General features: G+C 38.2%; 1 protein-coding gene across 1 annotated transcript in view; it reads right to left on the bottom strand.

Annotated features, from left to right (window-relative positions):
• Positions 1 to 24,645, bottom strand: part of LOC124613240 (transcription initiation factor TFIID subunit 2) — a 116,167-nt gene that overhangs the window by 18,276 nt on the left and 73,246 nt on the right. The window contains exons 15-17 of the mRNA XM_047141921.1: positions 22,055 to 22,274; positions 6,468 to 6,627; positions 6,043 to 6,228 (exon numbers count right to left, since the gene is read on the bottom strand). Coding sequence (XP_046997877.1) covers positions 6,043 to 6,228; positions 6,468 to 6,627; positions 22,055 to 22,274 — 566 coding nt within the window. The remainder of the gene's footprint in view (positions 1 to 6,042; positions 6,229 to 6,467; positions 6,628 to 22,054; positions 22,275 to 24,645) is intronic.

The raw sequence follows: 24,645 nt of genomic DNA, 5'->3' as shown, positions 1-24,645 counted from the left end.
GACCATTGTGAATATTACTAAACCATCAGTTTAATAAGTTATGGTTGCAAAATAATGACACACATTACTTACAAAAGACTGATAAAACTGGTAAAACCTGACCCCAGAGAAGATCAGTTTGGGTTCCGGAGGACTGTAGGAAAATGTGAGGGAATACTTATCATACAAGACACACTGAAAAAAATGTAAACCCACGTTCAGAGCATTTGTAGGTGGCTTTTAACAGTGTAAACTGGAATGACTTTTTGAAGTTCAGAGGGTAGCAAGGATAAAATACAGGAAGGAGAAGGTTATCTACGATCTGTACACAAGCCACATCGCCAAAACCATGATGATCACGAATACCAGTAAATACACTTTATTATGATTGTTCATGTGTAAACACACACCCAATAACAAACATCCTGATAAAGTAAATCAAAAATATATGAACACAAATGAAGCAATTACATAGCACAAAGAACATGAAAGAGAAGCAGTAACTGACAAGATAATGAGACAGGGTTATAGCCTGCATAGCTGATATTATCCAATCTGTAGACTGAGCAAGAAATAAAGGAAACCAAGAAGAAATTTGGAGAGAGGATTAAAGTTCAGGCAGAAGAAATTAAATTTTTGTGGTTTTCCAATCACATTATAATTCTGTCACAGATGGACTTGCAAGAGCATTTGGTCAGAATGGATGCCACCTTGAAACTGTAACTAAACACGGGATTCTTTCTCCCCGTTATGTTTTTCTTCCTACCACCATTTTTATCTTTGATAGTGTTATTTTTATGATTTACACAGTACCAAATATCTCAAATATTGCCACAGGCTTTTCTAACTTAACTTTAGTATTTATTACATTCCTTTTGCCAAAACCATGATGATCACGAATACCAGTAACATACACTTTATTATGATTGTTCATGTGTAAACACACACCCAATAACAAACATCCCGATAAAGTAAATCAAAAATATATGAACACAAATGAAGCAATTACATAGCTAATGTTGAAAATATCATAGTAACTTTTGAACACATTTAGTAACAGAGTAATTAGCATTCACAGTTAAAGCATTGTTTCTGAAACAGAATTCCATTTTTTCGCAAAGCTAGCTAACATAATTTAATGGAAATTATTATTTTATCTAATAGTCCACAGTCAAAACAAATCTTATTCCACTATTCAGTTATTCAGAAATGGAAATCTTTAACTGTAACAAATGGAAATATAGCAAGTAACAATAGCTGAATGTAATTTTAATTATTGCAAACTTATAAAAGGAAAATTTCAGAAGTAATTTTAGTCAGTCTGCAGAAGGTGCAGAGTTTTATCTAACTTTTGCATCCAGATCATTCTGTAATTCAGTGACTGTTTTTAATGACTGATTGTGAACTTGCAATTAATCTCATGAACTTTGTTAATCTTCAATAATGCATTCTGCAAACTGTGACAATAGTCATGGACCGTGAACTGTGTTATTTTCAAATTATACTTACTGTGCATAGTGCATTCGTTATGATATTACTACCTACTTGGAAGGACAGTGTAATTAGGCAGCATGTTAATGATTTATTGACTACATGTTAATTATTGTGTTCAATTATGTCTATGTTAGGCTACTGCTCTCGAACTATTGTCATTATAGGACATCAACCAAGTGCAGTATGTGACTAATTTCATCTGTGCATAAACTATGTTTGATGACACAATATCTGACCATAATGTGTAGGTTATTCAACATCACAGTTCAATTAAAGTGTTTGAACTGCAAACTGGTGCAGATCCTATTATTTAAAATAGCCTACTTCAGAAACCACTTTTCAGTCAGATTCGACAGAAGTGCTGCTATTGACCGCATATTACCACAGGTACATAACATAATGTTACAAAACTGGGTTGTAAGATGAATATCAACAAAGATTAAATAAAGCCACTAAAAGAAGTAGATAAGTTTTGTTATTGGCACAGCAAAACACCTGAAGATGGCCGAGGTAGGGAGGATACAAAATGCAGACTGGCAACAGCAATGAAATGGCGTGTGACGAGGGCCTCCCATCGGGTAGACCGCTCGCCTGGTGTAAGTCTTTCGATTTGACGCCACTTCGGCGACTTGCGCGTCGATGGGGATGAAATGATGATGATTAGGACAACACAACACCCAGTCCCTGAGCGGAGAAAATCTCCGACCCAGCCGGGAATTGAACCCGGGCCCTTAGGATTGACAGTCTGTCGCGCTGACCGCTCAGCTACTGGGGGCGGACAGCAATGAAATGTTCTGAAAATGAGAAATCTGTTAATACACAACAATGCTGATGAATAGATGAGTAGATCAGATAAATAATGAGGGGATACCAAATCAAACAGGAAAGAAAAGAAATTTATGGTACAACTTTACTAAAAGACAGGATTGTTTTATAGAACATGTCCTGAGGCATTAAGGAGTCATCAATGTTGTAATGTAGTGTAGTGTGAGGGCGCAAATTACAGAGGAAGACCAAAGCTTGACTGCAGTAAGGAGGCTCAAATGCATCAAAGCAATCGTAAGACAGAAGACAATGATAACAGCAGCAACAGTACCAACAACCACACATCACTGGTAACATCTGTTGCACCATAAATAATTTATTGGGCACAGCTGACTAATATTGGGACACATTCCACAGCCAGGCAAAGTTAAATCAGTTATTTTCTAACTACCTAAAGTCAACAGCCCTTATTGTTACAATTGTAATTTACCATGAGATGATTTACTAAAAGATGGGCACACAAAATGCAAGTATACTTGTATAAACAATTTGAATCTTCAAGAATTCTGCTCAAAAGAATTGCTGCAGTCATACCATACAGGATTTTTGCAAATTGAAAAATGTGAAATGAGTTTCTACATGAATTACATGCAATATTTTCTCTTACTTTCTGCCAACAAACTACATCATACAGAGATACAAGATTGGAGAGTTCCTCTTTCAGTGACATAACAATTACCACACTCTGTCATGACATCTGTTTAGTATTATGATTTGAAAAATGATTCTCAGGGTACAGACAACAAAGTATCAAAGAAAACTATTCATTAGTGTTGTTTCATAGAAACATCAAACATGCATTGTATTGTCAGCTGTTACTCCTATGTCAGTTCTAAACTTGGAATCATTTTCAGATAAATTTCTAGGGAATTTTCTGGTTTATGATACAAAAGAGGATTAGATATAGGCAAATAATACGTAAAATACAATAGAACTGATAAACAGTTTATAACAACAATGAAAGCCATTCAACTACTTAAAGCTTGGAATACATTTTCAAAGTTACATAACACCAAAATATATATTTGAACATAAAAATATCTGATTTATTCTGAGGATAAAATTGTGTACTAAATGTAAAAATAATATTGCTACTTTTGTGCAATGTTATCATTTATTTGGGGTCATGGCAAAAACGGGTTAGACTGTAATATCTGATTGTAAAGGGAGAGATGAGTGATGAATAGATTATTAACAAACCTGATGTTATATAGCCAGTTCTATGAATCATATTAATGAATGACTGGAATGCACTAATTATTTTTTCTTCTAGTGTTGTATTTGTAAATATCTCTGTTACCTTCAAACTGAAATGGATTGTTAACAACAACTTTCATGCTTGAACAGTCCACGGGTATACTGCCGGTTCATAGTGTCCAACGGGCACAATATTTCGGCGATCAGGCATGTCGCCATCGTTAGGTGCGCTGACGAACTGAGCTCCTAAGGGCAGGCGGCCGATTTAAATCCCCTCCCCCCGCGGGCCGCTCTCTTCGCCACCCGCGCCCGCACGCCGGCGGTCGCGAAGACGTGGGCGTCGGAATCTGTCATAGCGTCAATGTGCTTGCTACGTCCACCCTGGCCGCCAGTTCATACTTCTTGCTGAGAGTCTTCTCAATTACATTCAATGCCATATCCCAAGCCTTGCTGAGATTGTAGCCGCAATCACGGTTGATAAGATCTTCCCTGGTGCGAATTTCGATAGCCTCCCTTATAACGCTGTCCCAATATTTAGAGGTCTGAACCAGGATCTTGGTACGCTCATAATCCATTTCATGTTTCTCGGACAAACAGTTCTCTGCTACCGCCGACTTATTTGGATATTTCAGTCGAGTGTGCCTTTGATGTTCTCAGCAACGATCTTCGATGGTGCGTACTGTTTGTCCGATATAAGTCTTCCCACACTCACAGGGACTTTGGTATATGCCGGCATACATGCATTATGATTACTTTTAAATATGGATTATGTTGGATTCATGAAAGATTATTATTGTTTTTGTTCTCTCTCACTTGCTGGTGGTGAAGATAGCACTGCTGGTTGCAGGAGTGGAGGTTGTGGCAATGCTTATTGTGATTTCAAACTATTTTGATATGTTTAAAAGTGAATAAGAATGGCAGAAGAACAGACCACTCAATTAAGTACTTAAAATATTCAATTTTGTGATCATATGTGAGTAATGTTACAATAATAAACAGCACACATATAAGAATGCTAAATGAGAACCAAAATTTATTTTACTTGTCATTAACTCGCACCAAACAAGAGACTGTTTGCATACGTACCAAAGGAAACTAAAAGTCAATGACATGCAATGTGTTCACCAACACATGCACCAACACGCATCAGAAGATGTGGAACTTGAAGGCTGGCCTGGCTAGGTGATGTTGGCATTACCATTGTTGCTGTCTGCAGTTCAATGATGTTGCTCATTACATAAGGAGGTGAATGGGAATAGCACTGAACTGGCAGGTTGCCAGGTACACCAGTTTTACCCTTTCAAGCAACACGGGTGTCAGTTCACTGCTGTACAGGATTTTTAGAATATGCTAAAACTTGGTAAGAGCAGGTGTAAGGCAATTGAAGTGGGGTGTGAATAACATCTTTCTTCAACATTATATCTGAACACTTTTGTAAGTCTTCATGGAGAAAAACGTTGCTTTCTCTGTGGCGGGATGTCAGTGTAGGATGAAGCTTGGAGATTAGATGTTTCACCTATTACAGTAGAAACAGCAGTTCCTGTGCAGAGGGGAATTGTCGTAGCATTAAAAATTCTGACAGAAGCCATAGTGTTTCCCTGTAGACCATTTCAGCAGATGATGTACCAATATCCTGCAAGACTGTGGTATGGAGACCAAATGACGTTAACAGTTGTGCCACTGTTCAGATTGTATTGTGGCACATAAGTGCTGCTCTTATCATATTGTACCAGTGTTACACTATCTTGCTGCTAGTGGGGTAGTAATTAGTTGTATGATGGTGGAAATCATGCAATTAAACGAGTTTGCTACAGCAACAAACAACAGGCCTATAGGAATGCTAAAAGAGTACCAAAATATGTTTACAATTTGCAAACAGAGATTCAACATAAACATGCGCCAAAAAAGAAACTGTTTGCATACAGGTATGAAAGAGAACTGAAAGTTTGCTTCAGAGTTCACAGAAATGCAAAGTGACCTCCAAGGACTATACATCTTCTCCCTGGGTGAATTTTTCCTGGTCACCCAGGTGGAGAACATAATCAAGCAGAGGTAACTTATTCAAAAAGAGTTCCGCATCTCTATACTTTGATGCTTAGAAATCATTAACTGAGATCCATCAAGTTGCTTTTCAATAAGGCAAAAATGATAATGCAGTAGGGTGACAATTAGCAAGACACTATGGTTTCACCAAAGATTCATCTTACAATTTGTGAGGCAGTACATGCCTTACAAGGTTATATAACTTACTGTAAGCTGTTATGTGGAAATAGCTGTCATGCACTTAGTGTCATGTTCCCCCAATGAGAATTTTTTTAAAAATGGTTTCTAAATAACATTTGTATCCCTACAATAGGAACATAAAAGCTAGCATGTGAGGTCTGGAATGGGATGGTCATTGCATGATAGGTTGCTACCCAACTCTTGCAGAACCATAAAATTATTTTAATTAAATTTCTTTATAAAGCTTTAGACAAAAGAAAGGAATGCTTAGATATGTCCTTACTGTTTTAAATAAAAGAAAATACATGAATCTTTTACTATTACCTTCACTCGAACTTTGCTCCCTTCTTCTCCAGAAACAATTTCTACAGTGACCAATCCAAGATTATCATCTGTCAATACCTCTGTTTCTCTCATAGGAGATGAACTTTTGCGTTTCACTCCAGTAGGGTGTGGTGTTTCTAGTACACCTCCCATCACAAATGGTACAGTCTGTATCGGTAGTTTTACCTGTTTAAACATCCATATATTCTGTGCACCATGGTAACCAAACAACAGGTAAATTTATTGGCAAACACAATTTCAAAGTACAATAGCCATATTTAGTATCAGAATTTTACTGAATGAACCAACAACAGGCAAATTAATGATATTAAAAAAGATACACAGAGTGCTCATTTTGAAACAAGATATCCTTATAATACAAGCCACACAAAATATAAAAAGCATTGGCAGAAAATGGGTTTTACCTCTTTCTCCATAACAGGACTACTTTTTTTTTCAGGCTTTACTGTGAGGACCGAGGCAAGCTCAGGTATGGGCAGGCACACAGGCCGACGAGTTCCATAAAGAGTGTAATAAAGGTCCACAATATCACACCGCAGTTTTGAATCATGTGACAGCATGCAACTAATAAAGTAAATTTATTAGATACAAATATAGACGTTTACAGGGTATAATGGAAGAAGAATAAATAAAAATATGCTCAACTGGGAGAACACAAGTGGGCTTTAAAAAAATGGAAAAAAATATGTATACATAATATAATGGGCAAGTTGTTTGGAAAATACATTACTTTTATTCTTATGTATGCAAGTTGTTCTGTTTTGTGTATATAATTCCAGCATTTCGTGTAAATCTTTACCAGTATATTTGAATGAATGCCACCTGTTTATCAGTGAGTATCCCTTGTTTTACACACAGAAAACATGAAACACCAGAATACACACACAAAAAAACAGAATCACTTTACACACATTCATAAGAATAAACAAATATACACTGATGAGCCAAAGCATTGCATCCATCTGCTTAATAGCTTGTTTGTCTGCTTTGGAACAAAATACATCACTGATCCTTTGTATCAGGGATTCAACAGTTTGTTGGTAGGTTTGGGGAGGTATGCGGCATTACATGTCTACACACAAGTCATGTAATTCGTGTAAATAATGGGCCTCTGATTTGTGTACATGGTAATGTTGCCCGATACAACCAACATAGGTTCCGTAGTATTTACACCATGCAAATTTGGTCACCGAGACATCAATGTGAGTTCACTACAGTGCTCCTAAAACTGTTGTAGCATGTTTCAGGCTCCAAGACATGGACAATTATACCGCTGAAAGAGGACATCACAGTCAGAGAAGACATCAAACACAAAGGGGTGCAGGTGTTTGCAGTCATCAGCATGTCTTCGATTACTACCACAGGTCCCATGCAAGGGCAGGAGAATGTCTCCCATAGCATAATACTGCTCCCATTAGCCTGAGTCCATGGTACACTGCATATTTCAGGCTGCTGTTCATTTCAATGATGGCATTTGTGGAGACAACCGCTGACCTAATATAGTAAATATATGATTCACCTGAAGAGCCAACACATTTCCATTGATTGACAGTCGAATCCCAATGGTCCCACGCCCACTGCAATCATAACTGACAATGTAATAAGGTCAACTTGTGAATACATATGCGTGGTCTGCTGCAGAGCCCCACGTTAACAATGTACGATGAATGGCGTGCTCCAAAACACTTGTTGTGTGCACTAGAATTGTGCTCTTTCAGCAGAAATGCCACAGATCATCATCTATCCTATTTTACAGAGCAGACAAGCATCTGAAACCCATGTTCTGTGAAGAGTCATGGATGTCCAAGCATTTAGCACCTAGTGGTAGTTTCACTGTTCTTCTATCTCTTTCCATAAATACTCACAATACTAGTATGTGAACATTTGACCAGATTTGTCATTTTCAAGATACTCATTCACTAACTCTGCATAATAATAATCTGCCCTTTGTCAAAGTTGCTTATCTCAATGGATTTCCCCATTTGCAGCCCATATCTTTTGCTAGGGTGATCCCTTGTCCGTGTCTGCTCCACTTGCGTACTTTTGTTATTGTGTCACGTGCCTGCAACACCACCAGGCTGCATACAAAGTCGCAGTGAGCAGCAGTCATAATGTTTTGGCTTATCAGTATATTTTACAAACACACAAAGCAGTTCACAGGCAAATAAAACCCAATAATAATGTTGAAACAATGAAAAGTAAGATGAGATGTGCATGCTAGAATATAAATAAATTTAAAACTGTACTTTGTCATAAACAATGTAAATTAAGTAATAACACAATATTTTTTATTCTTAATCTTTTTCTCTGAGTTTTTGCTTTCTAACACCCATTTACACATACAGATTAAATGTGAACGACCTGGCTTGTACACTCTGCTGTAGCCAAAGGCTGCTCATGTTATGTACAAAATACATGAAAAATCAAAGAAAATCTTTGGATGGTTGGTATGTGTGATTGGGAATGGTTTGAAAAGAAATACAGTAAGAATGCAAGATGCCCTCATTAATTCTCATTACTCATTTTGAGTGCTTCTACTGGAGGCTGAGAATATATCATATTGAACGGAAACTCATGTCTGGAAAGGATCATTTCCATGCTACAGGAACAAATGAAGTAATTTATCTCACTCTTCTTTTGGATGAAAGAGTAACAATAATTTCAACCTTGGTAATCATTACAATTACAACCATTAAGCTAACTTGGTAGCAATGCCCCATTCTAAAGTTGTGTGCATGGAAGAAAGTGACTGCATGATACACTCTGCACAGAAAGAGATGAAGAATACTTCACAGTACTCCCAGTGTGTTCTCTGTCATTGTCCCATGCTTCACACTCCAGCCACTGGCTACCCTGGTAACCAGCAACACAGCGGTGAATGCTGGACTGAGTCGCTATTTCTGCTTCTGATTCCCCCTTGTACAATTTATATGCTCAGAAAAACTATCGCTGCTGCTTTTTAATATAATACTTTTGTATTTGCTTTATACCACCCATAAGTACTCTCATCATACGTAAACTAACTCGAAAATCAACACCAAATGTTTTATGTACACCCCAAAGCACATTCTACAGGCAGAGGCAGCAGAATGGCAGTAATGGCTGTAGTGTCACGTGGTACAATGCTCCTTTCCACTGCATGCAGTCCCACCATGCACCTTGTTATGTGCATGCCACTATAATGACCATTGTACAGCTGAATTAGAATAACAAAGTGTTTGATACTGGAGCAGTCGAGAACGGGAAAAGATGACACTGTTGCTTCTTCATTACTCACACACAGAAGAAGGCTGTGGCATCAATAGGTACACAGTTCCATACCGATTATTTTCAATTGGTTCCTGTTAATATGCATTATTATGTTCACTTTTTGTGTTTGTAATAACCACAACATTTTTCTGCACACTTTTGCTGTTAACTTCCAACAATCTGCTGTGCATAATAAATATGTTGGACAAAGAAATGAATTACACAATGAAAATGAATCACAACATTTACTTTCCCAGCTGCAAGTGTTGTCTACAACTGACTGCATTAACCACTACCTGAGGAAGCAGAGTCATACATCAACCGTAAACAGAATAAGAGTAGGAATGCAGTACAGTCTATGACTGGAAGTTGCTATGATATCTATCTCATATATAACTAGTCTTACTTAGTTTGTTATTCTCATCCAGGTATAGCAGTAGAAGAGTATGTTGAAAGTCAGTAAATGATACAATAGCAAGTATAAAATGTCACACAGTTATACTGTCTGCTTCGACTGTCCTTTAGTAATGGGCATTGTTATCACATCAACTGGTTGTATATGTGACAATTAAGAAATTCACAATGAATTAATATTGCAGAATCACAAAGTAGATGTGAGAGACTAGAATACATTATTTTACCCTTTTGTTACTGCAGGATGGAAACCATATGTTATAGGACAAGAGTTCGTATTCAAAATAATATGTACTTGTCCATATTACAGACCTCAAAGAGCAAATGTGAATTTAGAAACACACTGTACAGTGAAGAAAGAGGAATGTGATGCATGAGAGAATTTTTTAAAAAATTGACTTGTTGCCAGATCAAGGTATGTGAGCTTTAAAACATCTATATAATAATTTACTATGCCCAAGACAGCTTAAAATTTACTATGTTCACATTACCATTTTCAGCACTTGACTGCCACCTTTAGATGTGATTAATTCATTAAAAGCTTTGTCAAGATACATAACAATTCCAGTTAAGCATTCTGAAACATTATAAAATCTTATAAACTGTGAATGAATCCATCACATCAGCACATGTTAAGTGAGACTAAAATTAAAATTCTGCCGTGTGCTATTTATATATGGATTATGGAAGAGAGGGTTACAGGAAATGAGGAAAAAGGGGGGGGGGGGGGGGGGTACTAAGGCCATTGTGAAGCGGAGTGGATAACAACTTACTATGTGTTTACTGTATGCAAGTTTTTAAAATAATGCCTTAAAAGCATAAGCACAAATAAAATGTTATCAGATTTTAAATTTTTAAAGTTCTAGAATTTTTAAAAAGTAAGAAAACGAAGTCAATTCTAAGATCACAATTAACATAGACTTCAGAAGAATATGCACTGTGGATGTTTTCTGAAGGACAGCTAGTACAAAGATTATAAAGTAGTCTTCGAATGATAAGTAGCTTTCCTAACAAAGACTCTTTCCGTAACTACTCTGCTCAAGTTAGGAGGACCTGGAACCTTAGAGGAATTTTTCTTTGTGTGGGTGGTCTCCTCTCATAAAATGCAAAGTGTAAAAACAGTTGTACACAATTTACACATTCACATGTGACCAAAGCTGCTGTTCCTCAACATTTACATTTTACACACACACACACACACACACACACACACACACACACACACAGGACACCTTCTGCTTCATAATTACACAGCTTAATTATTTGCACTATGTAAAAATGTAGGCTCTATTTCAACTTCAGTTCAGCTAATTTGGTTTTTTCTGTGGTTTGCATTGTTTGGTGGAGAATTTGTTCGTAACAAGCTATATTTGTAACTCATTCTGATTTCTGACTTTCCAGACAGTTGAAGCACAGCATCAATTGACCTCACAGGTCCAGAATTTTTAGGACAGATATGCTCGGAGCTTTCTACTGTTGTGGCAGTGGCTGATATACCATAAAAGAAGCTGTACTCTGGGTCTCAAGTGGATGTTTTGTTCATGTGTGATATAACTGTATCAGAATAAAAAAAATCGATAAAATTAATTCTGTGATACAAAAAAGATGAATGAATATTCTGAGTAAGAGTTTAAGTTCAAAAGATATATATATATATATTTGAAAATCTTCTCACCGTTGTTTCCAGTTACTATGTGTCTTCCCATTAGGCAAATGACACCGTAGACTTAAAGAAGTGGTAACAGTTTTTTGAGCACAAAAAGAGACACCAGGATGTGATACTGCATGGTAGTAGCACCAAAAAAATCAGAGTAGTGCATCATTGCCAAAGACCTGCAAAAATGTCACAAGTCCGAGCAATATATTTGAAGTGCACTATTGTGCAGGACTTCAGAAATTTTATTGTAGACTGCTTGTGGTCAAAAGAATATTACACACATTTCTGTGAAGCTACTGTCTTTAAAGCAGCCAAGTATTAGTACTAATACATATAGTAACCAAGACACTTAAATAAGGGCAATAAAGTAGAAATGAATCGGAGTTCACAGGAATTATGATTTGCAGAAAACTCATGGTTGCACACATCACTAGATTTTTGAAAGCATTATTAGTTCAAAAAGAATCACACTGCATTGCTACAATACTCAATAATTTTACGAGACAGAAAGAACAGGAGAAAAAGGTGGCCATGTCTATAAAAGAAGTGAAAGTAAATCAAAGAGGAATGAAAACATGAGAACGATCAACAAGCAGAGGAATGAAAATGGGAAAATGAAGATCAGGATGAACAGGAAAAGGCATGTCAGGAAGAGAAGAAAGAACAGGTGGAACAGAGCACCTAGAAAAATTCTAAAGGTAGAACAAAAATGATAGAAAGCAGAAAACCAATAACATCCAAGCTGAAAATGGGTCGGAAATTCAAGAAATGAAAGTGAAGACAGAACAACAGAAGTTCTGTGAAGACTCAACAAAGACATATAGGGAAGAAAAAGTTAAGAGGTAATTCATTTAAGTACAGTTTTGAAATAAAAATAAAACACTGTACTTAGTAATTTTATTTTTACATGAAAGCCTGTGTTTTAATCTACTTTTCTACATAATTCCCACCAATATTAAGCCTCTCATTGTATTGTGTAACCAGCGTGTAATACCATTCTCATAGAAATCTGCTGCCTAAACACAACTTTCCGTCATTTAAACATTCTGTAGCAACTGCAAAAAGCACACTTCTGACACTTGAGGAAACTCATCACACAACACTGAAATCATAAAGTGTCAGTTCTCTCTCACTTTTTCATCAACTTTCTGCACCAAATCGTCAGTAATGACTGAAGGTCACCCACTTCGTTCCTCATCATGTACGTTTATATGGCCATCTTTAAAAGCTCTCTCCCATTTCCACACCATCCCACTGCTCATAAGTGTCAAGAAGAGTGCTTTGTGGAATTGTTACAGAACATTTAAAGCATCAAAATTTATGCTCAGGCAGCAGATTTCTATAAGGATGGTATTCAAAGCTGGTTGTGTGATAAAGGAAGTAGCTTAATATTGATGGGATGCTACGAAAAACACACCTCACACAATTATGGAAGAATATGGTGGAGAAGATAGAGAAACATTGAAAAAGGTAGATATAGCTAGTTCTGAAGCCTCTGAACTGTCTTATGAAAATGAGAAAGTTTGCAAAGAGTTTAAAAAAATGGTGGTGTAGATCAATACCACGAAAACCAAGTTAAAAGAAACGAAGGCTGTGGCAGAAGAATAACGGATTTGCAAAAACATATTATACATCTGACATCCATGGATATTGGCACAATTAACTATGTAAGCTCAATGGCTCTGCCACATATGGCAGTAAAAAACAAAAGCTACTGCTGTCCACACCATCTGACTACAAGGCAAACTAAAAAAAAAAAGTTTCATAGCTGGCTGAAGAGGGCGGTCAAAGCAGTTGCCCCAAGCAAGCAGCCTTCCTCAGCCAACCTCACACCTGCCACCATACTCTGCCACCACCTAACACCTTAGCATCACCAAACTTTGCCATGACTTGTCCTCCTGGACCTCAAAAGGGAACTTTGGCTGGTCAGTAGTGCTCTGCACAAGGTGATCAACTTGTTGAACGCCCATCAGTACTGTTTTTCAGTCCCCTTTGCCTGATGGCCTGCAAATCTTTGTCAGATATTTAAAGTATTCTTGACTGTTTTGGTGATACACACTAACATTTGTCAGAAACATTCTGAAGTGTCACATGAAGTTATGAAGTGTGGTATATCTGGGTATGAAAGATTACATTTTACAGTTATGAAGTGACTTTGCTTATATTGTAATCTGTCAACAGTGAGCCTCCTCCATAAATTGGGAACTTATTACCTGGTTAGAAGGCTCCATGTTTGTAACTGTTGAAGTTTACAACAAACAGGTCCACAAGAAAGTTCATTCCACAGCCAGTACTTAAACGAATCATTTCATGTTGAGCTATTGGGATGGCAAAGTTGTAAATTAAGAGTTTACAAATAGATGATGAGTTGAGTAGTTGCCAACAGTGCGAGTACGCATTTCTACACCATGTAGGTCATAGTAATAACAAATCCAAGTACAAACATATGGCTGAATGACCCAAACCACCATAGGGAAAAAGCAAGATTTAAGAAATTTTGTAGAAAGGGAACATTCCAAAAATATTTAGATTACCCTTCAAGAGAAGAGATTTTACAACCAGCAGTTTTACATGGTTACCAACAGTCAGTATGAGAGAGGCTTTTAGGCCACAAAGAGACTTACTGGAAATGTATAAAACATATGAAAAGGTCAGTGAATGATTGCTGAGAAGAGGCATGGGCTAGGGGCATAAGAGAATAGTGTGAAAGGAGAACTATGGTTTAATATTCTGTTGTTGATTAGATATTTAGAGACGGAACACTAACTTGAATTGAGGGTGGATGGGGAAGGAAATCATCCATGTCCTTTTCAAACAAACCATCCCAGTTCATACCTCAACAGGTCCACGGAAATTATGGAAAACCTTCATCTGGATGGGCAGATTAGGATTTGAGCCACTTTCCTCCCAAATGCAGGTCCTGTGTCTTACCATTGCATGACATCACTTGATATCACTGATGCAAAAGAGAGCATCACAGCAATAGAAGAAGATGAACTGGATTCTGAAGTAGTTGTAATCAAGTGAAAGCATAGTGTGCAATTTTACAGTGAAGTGATAGTTTCTGACATGAGGAGCAAATCCCAGCAACAACTTAGTTGTCAATGCAGGACAGTTTAAGGTATGATTCTGGCCACTTAGGATGCTGAACATGGTACTGGACTGCTGATTTATTCATTTTGTAACTCATGAAAGCTGTATATGATAACTGATGTAAGTGTATGTGACAGATCATCATCATCATCATCTTCATTTTCATTTTCATTTTTGAGACATTTGTATTCCTTTTTGCCTGCTTCATTTACTTAATTTTTTTATTTTCTCCTTTCATCAATTAAATTCAATATATCTTCTGTTACCCAAGGATTCCTACTAGCCCTTGTCTTTTTAACCTACTTGACCCTCTGCTGCCTCCACTATTTCATCTCTCAAAGCTACCTATTCTTCTTCTACTATATTTCTTTCCCCAATTCTTGTCAATCGTTCCCTAATGTTCTCCCTGAAACTCTCTACAACCTCTGGTTCTGTCAGTTTATCCAGGTCCCATCTCCTTAAATTCCCATCTTTTTGCAGTTTCCTCAGTTTTAATCTTCAGTTCATAACCAATAGAATGTGGTCAGGTTCCACATCTGCCCCTGGAAATGTCTTACAATTTAAAACTGGGTTCCTAAATCTCTGTCTTACCATTATATAATCTATCTGAAACCTTCCAGTACCTCCAGGCCTCTTCCATGTACACAACCTTCTTTCATGATTCTTGCAACCAGTGTTAGTTATGATTAATTTATGCTCTGTGCAAAATTCTATCAGGCGGCTTCCTCTTTCATTCCTTACCCCCTTTCCATATTCACCTACTACGTCAACCATGACAATTAAATTTTCATCTCCCTTCACTATCTGAATAATTTCTTTTATCTCATCACACATTTCATTAATCTCTTCGTCATCTGCAGAGCTGGTTGACATATGAATTTGTACTACTGTGGTAGGTGTGGGCTTTGTGTCTATCTTGGCCACAATAATGCCTTCACTATGCGGTTTGTAGAAGCTTACCTGCACTCCTATTTTTTTATTCATTATTTAACCTACTCCTGCATTACCACTATTTAATTTTGTATTTATAACCTTTTATTTTTCTTATCAGAGGTCTTGTTCCTCCTGCCACCAAACTTCACTAATTCCCACTACATCTACCCATTTCCCTTTTTAAATTATCTAACCTAACCACCCGATTAAGGGATCTGACAGCCCACGCTCCGATCTGTAGAACTATCATATGCTTTTAAAATATCTAGGAAGCCGTCAGTAGATCTATTCCATATTCGTACTGGTGTTCCTGTAGCTGTCTTACAGAGAAGACTAGATCTACTGCAGAGCTCCCTGCTCTGTACCCACGTTGTTGCTCTCTCATCCTTCCCTCTTTTTGTATGAATTTGAATTTGTGTTTCCACAACTTTCTCAAATATCTTTGCAAAATGGCTCACCAATGTGATTCCCTGACAGTTTTTGCATTCTTTTCTATTCTCTTTTTTGAAGATCAGGTCAATCATTCCTTTCTTCCAGTATATTGAAGATGTCCTCTCTTTCCACACAATTTTCATCACTCAATAGAACCACTGCATCCCCCTCTCTGCTGCTGCTCTCACCATCTCTACACTCAGCTCATCCAAACCAGATCCCTTCCTTTCTTTCAAATTTCTCATTGCATTTTCTACTTCTCACCATGCCAAGTCCTTTTGTGTTTGGAGTTCTTCTTCTTTGTCCTAAATTTCATCCTCCACGTCGCTCAACATCTGCACGTCTATTCGCCTTCACATATCTCCACAGCTGTTGTTCACCCTTATCTATGATCTATGGTGCACCACAGTTGCCCCAATGCCGGTTTAGGATATCGCCATTTTGCCCTGCATATACTTAAATCACAGCAGCGTGCGAACAGTTTAGAAAATTAGCCATTTTGGAAATGCTTCCACCCTTGGGCCAAAGGCCAATGATCATGAACTTTTGGACATCAGATAAACCATTCCATTTCTGCATTATTGTGTCCCACTGATATGCTTCATACAGCCTCCACTGTTAGCGTCGCCACCTGTTTCCTGCGGGTAGTTATTGCACACTTACGTGGAACATAGGTGTTCTTCACATTTTTCTTCCAGAATAGCAATTTCTTTCTGAAGACTGAAATATTATCTGGCCGTTGCAGAAATTTTGGTCTCTTACCTTGAAGGGGTACGTTTTACGCACTGTATTTTTAAATGATGCCACAAAGATGTGACAGCTTCAGGACAAGATCACTGCCTATTAATTTCTTGGATATCAAATGTTTCTCTTGAACAAGATAAGAATACAGTTTTCTAAGTTCATATACCCTTTTCAAGATGTTCTCACATGACGGCCAGTGAGAATTAGCCTACTGTGTAACCTGATGAAATGTGTTCACAGCCCACATATTAACACGTGTTGAAAACATATTGTCTTTGAAGTGGCTGAATTTTAATCAAGTTTGACACAAGGCTTATGCCTTTTGATGCCAGTGCTTCTCGCTGAACAAAACAGAATGTCTAAATAGGATGAGGAGCCTATTTACAGATCAGAGATTGCCACCTGGTGCAACAATGTGCCATACAATGACTCCAGTCAGTACACACAACTATACAATATTCCCAATTAATGTTGTTTTTTTCCATAAAGGAATGCAGTATTTCAAAAAGATCTGTTGCTTTTGTTCCAAGAATCATTTTCCTGCAGGAAGGAAGACCTTCATTACATTTGTTGCCATGTAAAACAGCTAGTAACAAATAGTTGTGCATCAAGGTGATTGTCTATAGCTTCAGCCAACCAAGCAGTGAAATAATCTTTACCTTTGAGTTTTTCAATTAACTAATAATTAATGTCATCAGCCATATCAAGTATTCAATGACTAATTGTCACAAAGGCACACTTCCCAGTAGCATGACAGCTGACTAACCTATCATAAAACACCATGTCCAGAGCAGTTGGTAAAAAGAGGTCTTCAGCTATGGTGTAACATTTCTTGCTTTTTGGTACACAGCAGGCAACTTAGTAAGATGAAAGAAGAGCCTTTGTAAAAATTATAGTTTGTTTTTTACTCAGTCATTTATTTTAACTAATGAGAAAAGTATTCTTATGGTTTTTTTGCAAGACTACCTCAATATGCTCCAAACATTTTGTTTTATTAGGAAGCGTGCTTACAGTGCTTAGGACTTTAAAACAAACAAAACACCGTGGTCGTTCTTCATTTCCAACAGTAGTACATATAAAACCGAAATTAAAGTAACTGTACAGAAAATGTATTCACAGTTGCAAATTTGTACAATCATCAGCTTTTTAAGGGAATGACAACAATGAAAATTTGTGCCAGACCAGGATTCAAATCCAAGTTTTCTGCTTTAAATGAACAGTTGCCTTAACTGCACTGGCTATTTATGCATGACTTATGGCCAGTCCCAAACTTCCATATGTTGTTGTTCTTGCATCTCAACCTGCAATTGTGCACATACTATGTTATTCCTGTACAGGGGAGGATATTGTAATTAAAAGTCGTTGCCCAGTATCAGCCCTTGCTGTTAAGAAGACCGATGCAGCATTCCTGTGGTCATGCACGCCTATCCAAAGACACAGGTACCGTGGTGACTACAACCATTATGAAGTTATTTGCAACTGTGAGTACATACAATCATCAGCTGTATAAGGGAATGACAACAATGAAAATTTGTGCAGTACTCAGACTCAAACCCAGGTTTCCCACTTAACATAAGCGGTCATCTAAACTGCATTAGCTATCCATGCCCAACTAACGATCAGGTCCAAACTTTCACATATCTTTCCTGTGACACAACCTGTACTCATACACATGTCTGAAGGAAGATTGCATCATTCTTCTTAACAGCATGGGCATTGCTATATTGTAAACTAACTGTTGTCACACTTTCTGCATTTTCATCTATTCATATCTTTTGAACAGCCTGATACATTTAAAACATCACATTTTGTACTTATTTCCAACTGATTGTTATTGAATTAAAAAGGTTCGACTGCCATCTACGACACTGCCATAGTAACAACACTTATTTACTTACCGGCCCACTAGATATCACTACTAGCTCACATGTTGTTCCTTTACTCAGAAAGTAAATAAATGAAAATTATTATTTTTATGAAACCACGACGACGCCCCTATGTAAGGCTATGATGCCCCTGGGGGTCACCACAAACAGTTTGAAACTCTTGGTCTAATCTCTATTTCACTTATTCCAGTGAGAACATGCATCACACACACAGTGGCCTTAGTGGCCAGAAACAGTGGTCATGTGTGTGTAAGTTGTGGCTCTATGAATGTGTGTGTGTGTGTGTGTGTGTGTGTGTGTGTGATTGTTTTCTACCTTAGAAGGAGGCCTTTTGCGCAAAAGGTTAATGTATAGCAGCCTTTTTGTTGTGTCTGTCTGCAACTCAACATCTCCTCTATATGCTGAGCAGTAATCTATCCTTTCAATAATACTGTCATTTTTTTTTTAATCAGTTTTTCATCTTGTTCTTTGTATAATCTTGTGACACATGTTCCCCACAAAATAAGCTGTTTCAAGGCAAGATCTTTGAACTGACAATCAATAAATGTAGTATTCATTTTCGACTGTATTCATTATGGTATAACAATTCTTCAAATAAGATTTCCTGCACTTCTCATGAACAACAACAGTGGTGCAGTACACCAAAACAAGATATTAACTATCCTTTCCCACCTTAATCCTCTCAATAAATGTTGGTTTGCCTTTTTTCCTTTGCTGTGTCATGTACAGACCGACCACAACACTTTCACCAGAATTAAACATTCACACATCAAGCTGACTTTTACTGATAAACATAACTAAACAATGGTGAGATGATGACTGATGCCTCCTCCACTGCCGTATTTGGCAGTGGTTAATAAGAGACCTGGCAGAAAGAATACGTTTTCAATAACAGAGCAACAAAATCCAGAGAATGATTGTAGTGATAAATAACTGAAGCAGCAAGAGTGAATACTGGGAAAAAAATTGAATGTAAAGCAAAAATTTGACAATCACAAACCATGCAATTTCCATACAACTGATAATGGTGATACTTACTAAATAATTAAGATTTTCAGTGCTTTCTCTGACTTTCTGAAAACACATTTTAATGTACTATAACTTTTCAACTAGAAATTTTTTCATTAAATTGGCCAATTCTCAGATACTGCACATTTTATGGTGATGAAAACAAGTGTTTATCAAAAGGCAAAAAACTCAATTTCTGATGTAGCATGGAAGGCAAGAAAGTAACAATGTTTCGTGAAAGGGCATTACAGATACATTCACATTCAAATGTGGTGCTTATCTGTAGTAATGAGGATGAAATTAAATTAATCCTGTTCTAATTATTCAGTTGATCGATAATGCATGACGACTTCTGATTTCTACAAAAAATGGTTCAAATGGCTCTGAGCACTATGGGACTTGGAACATCTGAGGTCATCAGTCCCCTAGAACTTAGAACTACTTAAACCTAACTAACCTAAGAACATCACACAGATCCATGTCAGAGGCAGGATTCGAACCTGCGACCGTAGTGGTCGCGTGGTTCCAGACTGAAGCACCTAGAACTGCTCGGCCACACTGGCCGGCTTCTACCAAAAAGTACCGATTAGAGAAAGGGGGACAAAAGTGCCAATTAAATTTTTACAAGCTAGAGTTGAAATCATTAGGTCTACATGTTGGTGAAAGTTGGAAAAATTTGTGCAGTAGCCCAACCATTGCCCACCTTCATAATCTGTCATTGTTACAACATTCTTAACTTAATTTCATATTAAGTACTATTAATACATACCACATCTGAATATAACTGTTGCTATTCTGCACTTTCACTAAATCATATAATTTTTGTCTGTCATTTCTACCACAGTACCTAATGTATATAATAGAGGGAAACATTCCACGTGGGAAAAAATATATATAAAAAACAAAGATGCTGTGACTTACCAAACGAGAAAGCGCTGCTAGGTAGACAAAATAAAAAACACACAAACACACACACAAATTTCAAGCTTTCGCAACCCAAGGTTGCTTCATCAGGAGAGAGGGAAGGATAGGGAAAGACGAAAGGATGTGGGTTTTAAGGGAGAGGGTAAGGAGTCATTCCAATCCCGGGAGCGGAAAGACTTACCTTAGGGGGAAAAAAGGACAGGTATACACTCATTAACACACACATATCCATCCGCACATATACAGACACAGGCAGAACATTACGGCCACAGCCCACCTGGTGGCATTGTGGGCACCTGACACACTAACAAAAGTACATAAGTGGATCAGACATGAACGGGTGATCATCCAAATGAAGGCTGCAAATGGGACATCCATTGACAAAATTGACTTTGACAAAGGATAGATAATTATTCACAAAGCCTGTGAACAAGTATCTCACAAATGGAGAGAGACAGAAGGGCAGTGGAACTACCACTAGGCGCTAAATAAGTGGACATCTATGACTCTTCACAGAATGTGTGATTCAGAGGCTTGTCTGTTCTGCAAAGTACGATAGATGGTGATTGTGGCATCTCTGCAAAAAGAGCACAATGCTCGTGCAAGCACAAGAGTTTCAGAACACACTGTTTATCATACATTATTGAAAATAGAGCTTCGCAGTACACCACCCGTACATGTTCGCATGTTGTCCCAATGACATAATCAATTACAACCGCAGTGGGCACCGGACCATTAGGATTTGACAGTTGATCAATGTAAATGTGTCGGCTCTTTAGATGAATCACATTTTTGCAACACTAGGTAGATGGTTGTCTTGAAAAATGCCATCATCGAAGTGAATGGCAGCTCAAAATGTGCAGCATGCCATGGACACAGGCTGGTGGGAGCAGTATTATGCTATGGGAGAAGCTCTCCTGCACTTGCATGGGTCTTGTGGTAGCAATCGAAGACACGCTGACAGCTGCAAACCATCTGCTTCCCTTCATGCTTGATGTCTTCCCTGACAGCAACGTAATCTTTCAGTAGTATAATCATCAGTGTCTCAGAGCCAGAACCACACTACAGTCCATGCCTTGACACCATAGCATGGAATAACTGCCAAGCCAGCAGGTATCATGAAACATAGTAAAACTGCCCTCATTATCCCGTATTTAAGACATGTGGCATCCATCCATATCCATTTACATGCATACATAATAACAAAACTTCCAAACAGATTGCAATTCTAAACTACTTAACCAACAAAAATACTTTTAACAGTCACAGTTATCGATTGTTGGTTAGGTAAACATTGGGTAACATGTCACTTTATTGAAGTGGTATATTACATCACACTCTGCTCCCCTTTCCCAAACATCCACAGCTGCTACAGTTCACAGCCTATGTCTATCTGCCTGTAATGTGTCTTTGTCATATTACTTTCCACAAAGATATATGAGTTACATATTTTTTCTGCTGTAGCTACTGTTGTTCACCATTAATTTTATTGTATAACTATTTTGAAGTGTTGGATTCCATGCTACATGTAAGAAATCTTATAACATTTGTTTCATAATTGTAATGATAAATTTGAAGCATGCCTGGTTAGATATAAGAGAGAGCAATAAAAAAATATGATACATAAATAAAAAGAAAGTAGTTAGCTTACTTCATTAGTGTCCACAATCTCTCAACAAGTTCTTCCTTATCAAGCCTATGCCTATGAGCACGATCAAAGGGTGGATTCTCAGCTAACATCCTAACTAACTGATGGCGAACAGCAGGATCTGGGTCATTCTCAATCATGTCGAGAAGGAAGACTAGATCTTCCCATCGTCCATCAACACGAGTGAAGTCTACCAGAGCATCCAATGCAGCTAACCTAACATCTGTAAAACAAAAGAAAAAATTTTCATTTATGTCAAGAATAACTGTTTCTGTATAATTTGGAATAATATTTATTCCACAGTTACAAAAGACTACACAAAATACCAGCCTTTTATTTTGTTGCCCATTGTCTGATTTCACACATGATAAAGATTATCACAAGCCGATATAATATAATGGGTTCTATTACTCAAATATTCATCAAACCAATCACATATTTGTGAAGATGCTCCATATGATCATATCTTGATTACAACTTGAGAAAGTGGTACAGTGTTGAACACCTTTTGTAAGATGATAAAGTACCTGTTCAGCTGACTGTACTTTGTCAGCCATGTTGCGTATGAATAATGCAAGCTGTTTTTCACAGAAGTGGCTTTTCCTAAATCTGTTCTGATTCCTTGAGAGAAGTTTGTTTTTCTCCCCATGAACTTCATAATGGTTAAGCTTAGAATATGCTCTAGTATCCTACAACAGATGGTCTGTAATTCTGTGAATCCAGTCCTTATCCTTACTGAAACAGGAGTAACCTGAACTCTCCTCCAGTCACAATGGGCTATTTGCTGTGCAAGTGATTCTCAATAAAAATGAACTACGAAAGGAGCTAATTCTACAGCACATTTGATGTAAAATTCAACTGGAATTCTGTCAAGGCTTTTTCACTGTAAGTAGACTTTTGTTTCTCAACGTCGGGAGTGGTAACATCAGTATCTCCTATTTGTGAGTCTATGGTACTGCAGAATGCTCTTGGGTGAATATATTTCTAAATGCAGAATTTAACAGTCCAGCTTTCTGTCTGCTGTCTTCAGTTTAAAGACAGCACTGACCCATAACAGACTGAGTGGAAGTATGAAATTGTTCATTAGCTTTGTACAGACATCAAAAAAAGTTTTGCATCACCTTGGTTACGAGAGTTCCGGAACCTGTACAGAAAATTGGAATAGAGATCAACATAAACATCATTTCCACCATTTTTCTTGCTCTTGAAAATCACACACTGCATGTTGTACCACCATACAGGGTGACCTTCAGAGGTGGTGGTCCAGATTGTTGTACACACCGGTACCTCTAATACCCAGTAGCATGTCCCCTTGCACTGATGCATGCCTGTATTTGTCGTGGCATAATTTCCACAAGTTCATCAAGGCACTGTTGGTCCAGATTGTCCCACTCCTCAACGGCGATTCGGCGTAGATCCCTCAGAGGAGTTGGTGGGTCACATCGTCCATAAACACCCCTTTCCAATCAATCCCTGGCATGTTGATAGGGTTTGTGTCTGGAGATCAGGCTGGCCACCCCAGTTGAGCGATGTCGTTATCCTGAAGGAAGTCATTCAGAAGATGTGCACAATGGGGGCACGAACTGTCGTCCACGAAGACAGATGCCTCGCCAATATGCTGCTGATACAGTTGCACTATCGGTTGGAGGATGGCACTCACATATCGCTCAGCCGTTACAGTGCCTTCCACGACCACCAGCGGTATACATCAGCCTCGCATAATGCCACCCCAAAGCAGCAGTGAACCTCCACCTGGCTACACTGGCTGGATAGTGTGTCTAAGGTGTTCAGCCTGCCCGGGTTCCCTCCAAACACATCTCCGACGATTGTCTGGTTGAAGGCATATGCGACACTCATCGCTGAAGAGAAAGTGATACCTGTCCTGAGCGGTCCCTTCGGCATGTTGTTGGGCCCATCTGTACGGCACTGTATGGTGTCATGGTTGCAAAGGTGGACCTCGCCATGGATGTCGGGAGTGAAGCTGTGCATCATGCAGCCTATTGCGCACAATTTGAGTCATAACACGACATCCTGTGGCTGCACGAAAAGCATTATTCAACATGGCAGCATTGCTGTCAGAGTTCCTCCGAGCCTTAATCTGTAGGTAGCTGTCATCCACTGCAGTAGTAGCCCTTGGGCAGCCTGAGTGACAGTTCCTGTCTCTCTGTACCTCCTCCATGTCCAAACAACATCGCTTTGGTTCACTCCGAGACTCCTGGACATTTCCCTTGTTGAGAGCCCCTCCTGGCACAAAGTAACAATGCAGGCACGATCAAACTGCAGTATTGACCGTCTGGGCATGGTTGAACTACAGACAACATGTGCCGTTCTCCTCCTTCCTGGTGGAATGACTGGAACTGACCCCCTCTGTCTAATAGGCACTGCTCATGTATGGTTGTTTACATCTTTGGGTGGGTTTAGTGACATCTCTGAACAGTTAAAGGGACTGTGTCTATGATGCAATATCCACAGTCAGCGTCATCCTCAGGAGTTCTGGGAACCAGGGTGATGCAAAACTTTTTTTGATGTATCTATATGACCAGGACTTCCTAGGATTTTCTGATCGATCTTTCACTAGGATTTGACTGTGAAAA

This window comes from Schistocerca americana, chromosome 1 (assembly GCF_021461395.2).
Source record: "Schistocerca americana isolate TAMUIC-IGC-003095 chromosome 1, iqSchAmer2.1, whole genome shotgun sequence".
Classification (NCBI taxonomy): domain Eukaryota; kingdom Metazoa; phylum Arthropoda; class Insecta; order Orthoptera; family Acrididae; genus Schistocerca; species Schistocerca americana.
This window is presented reverse-complemented; position numbering and strand designations above follow the sequence as displayed.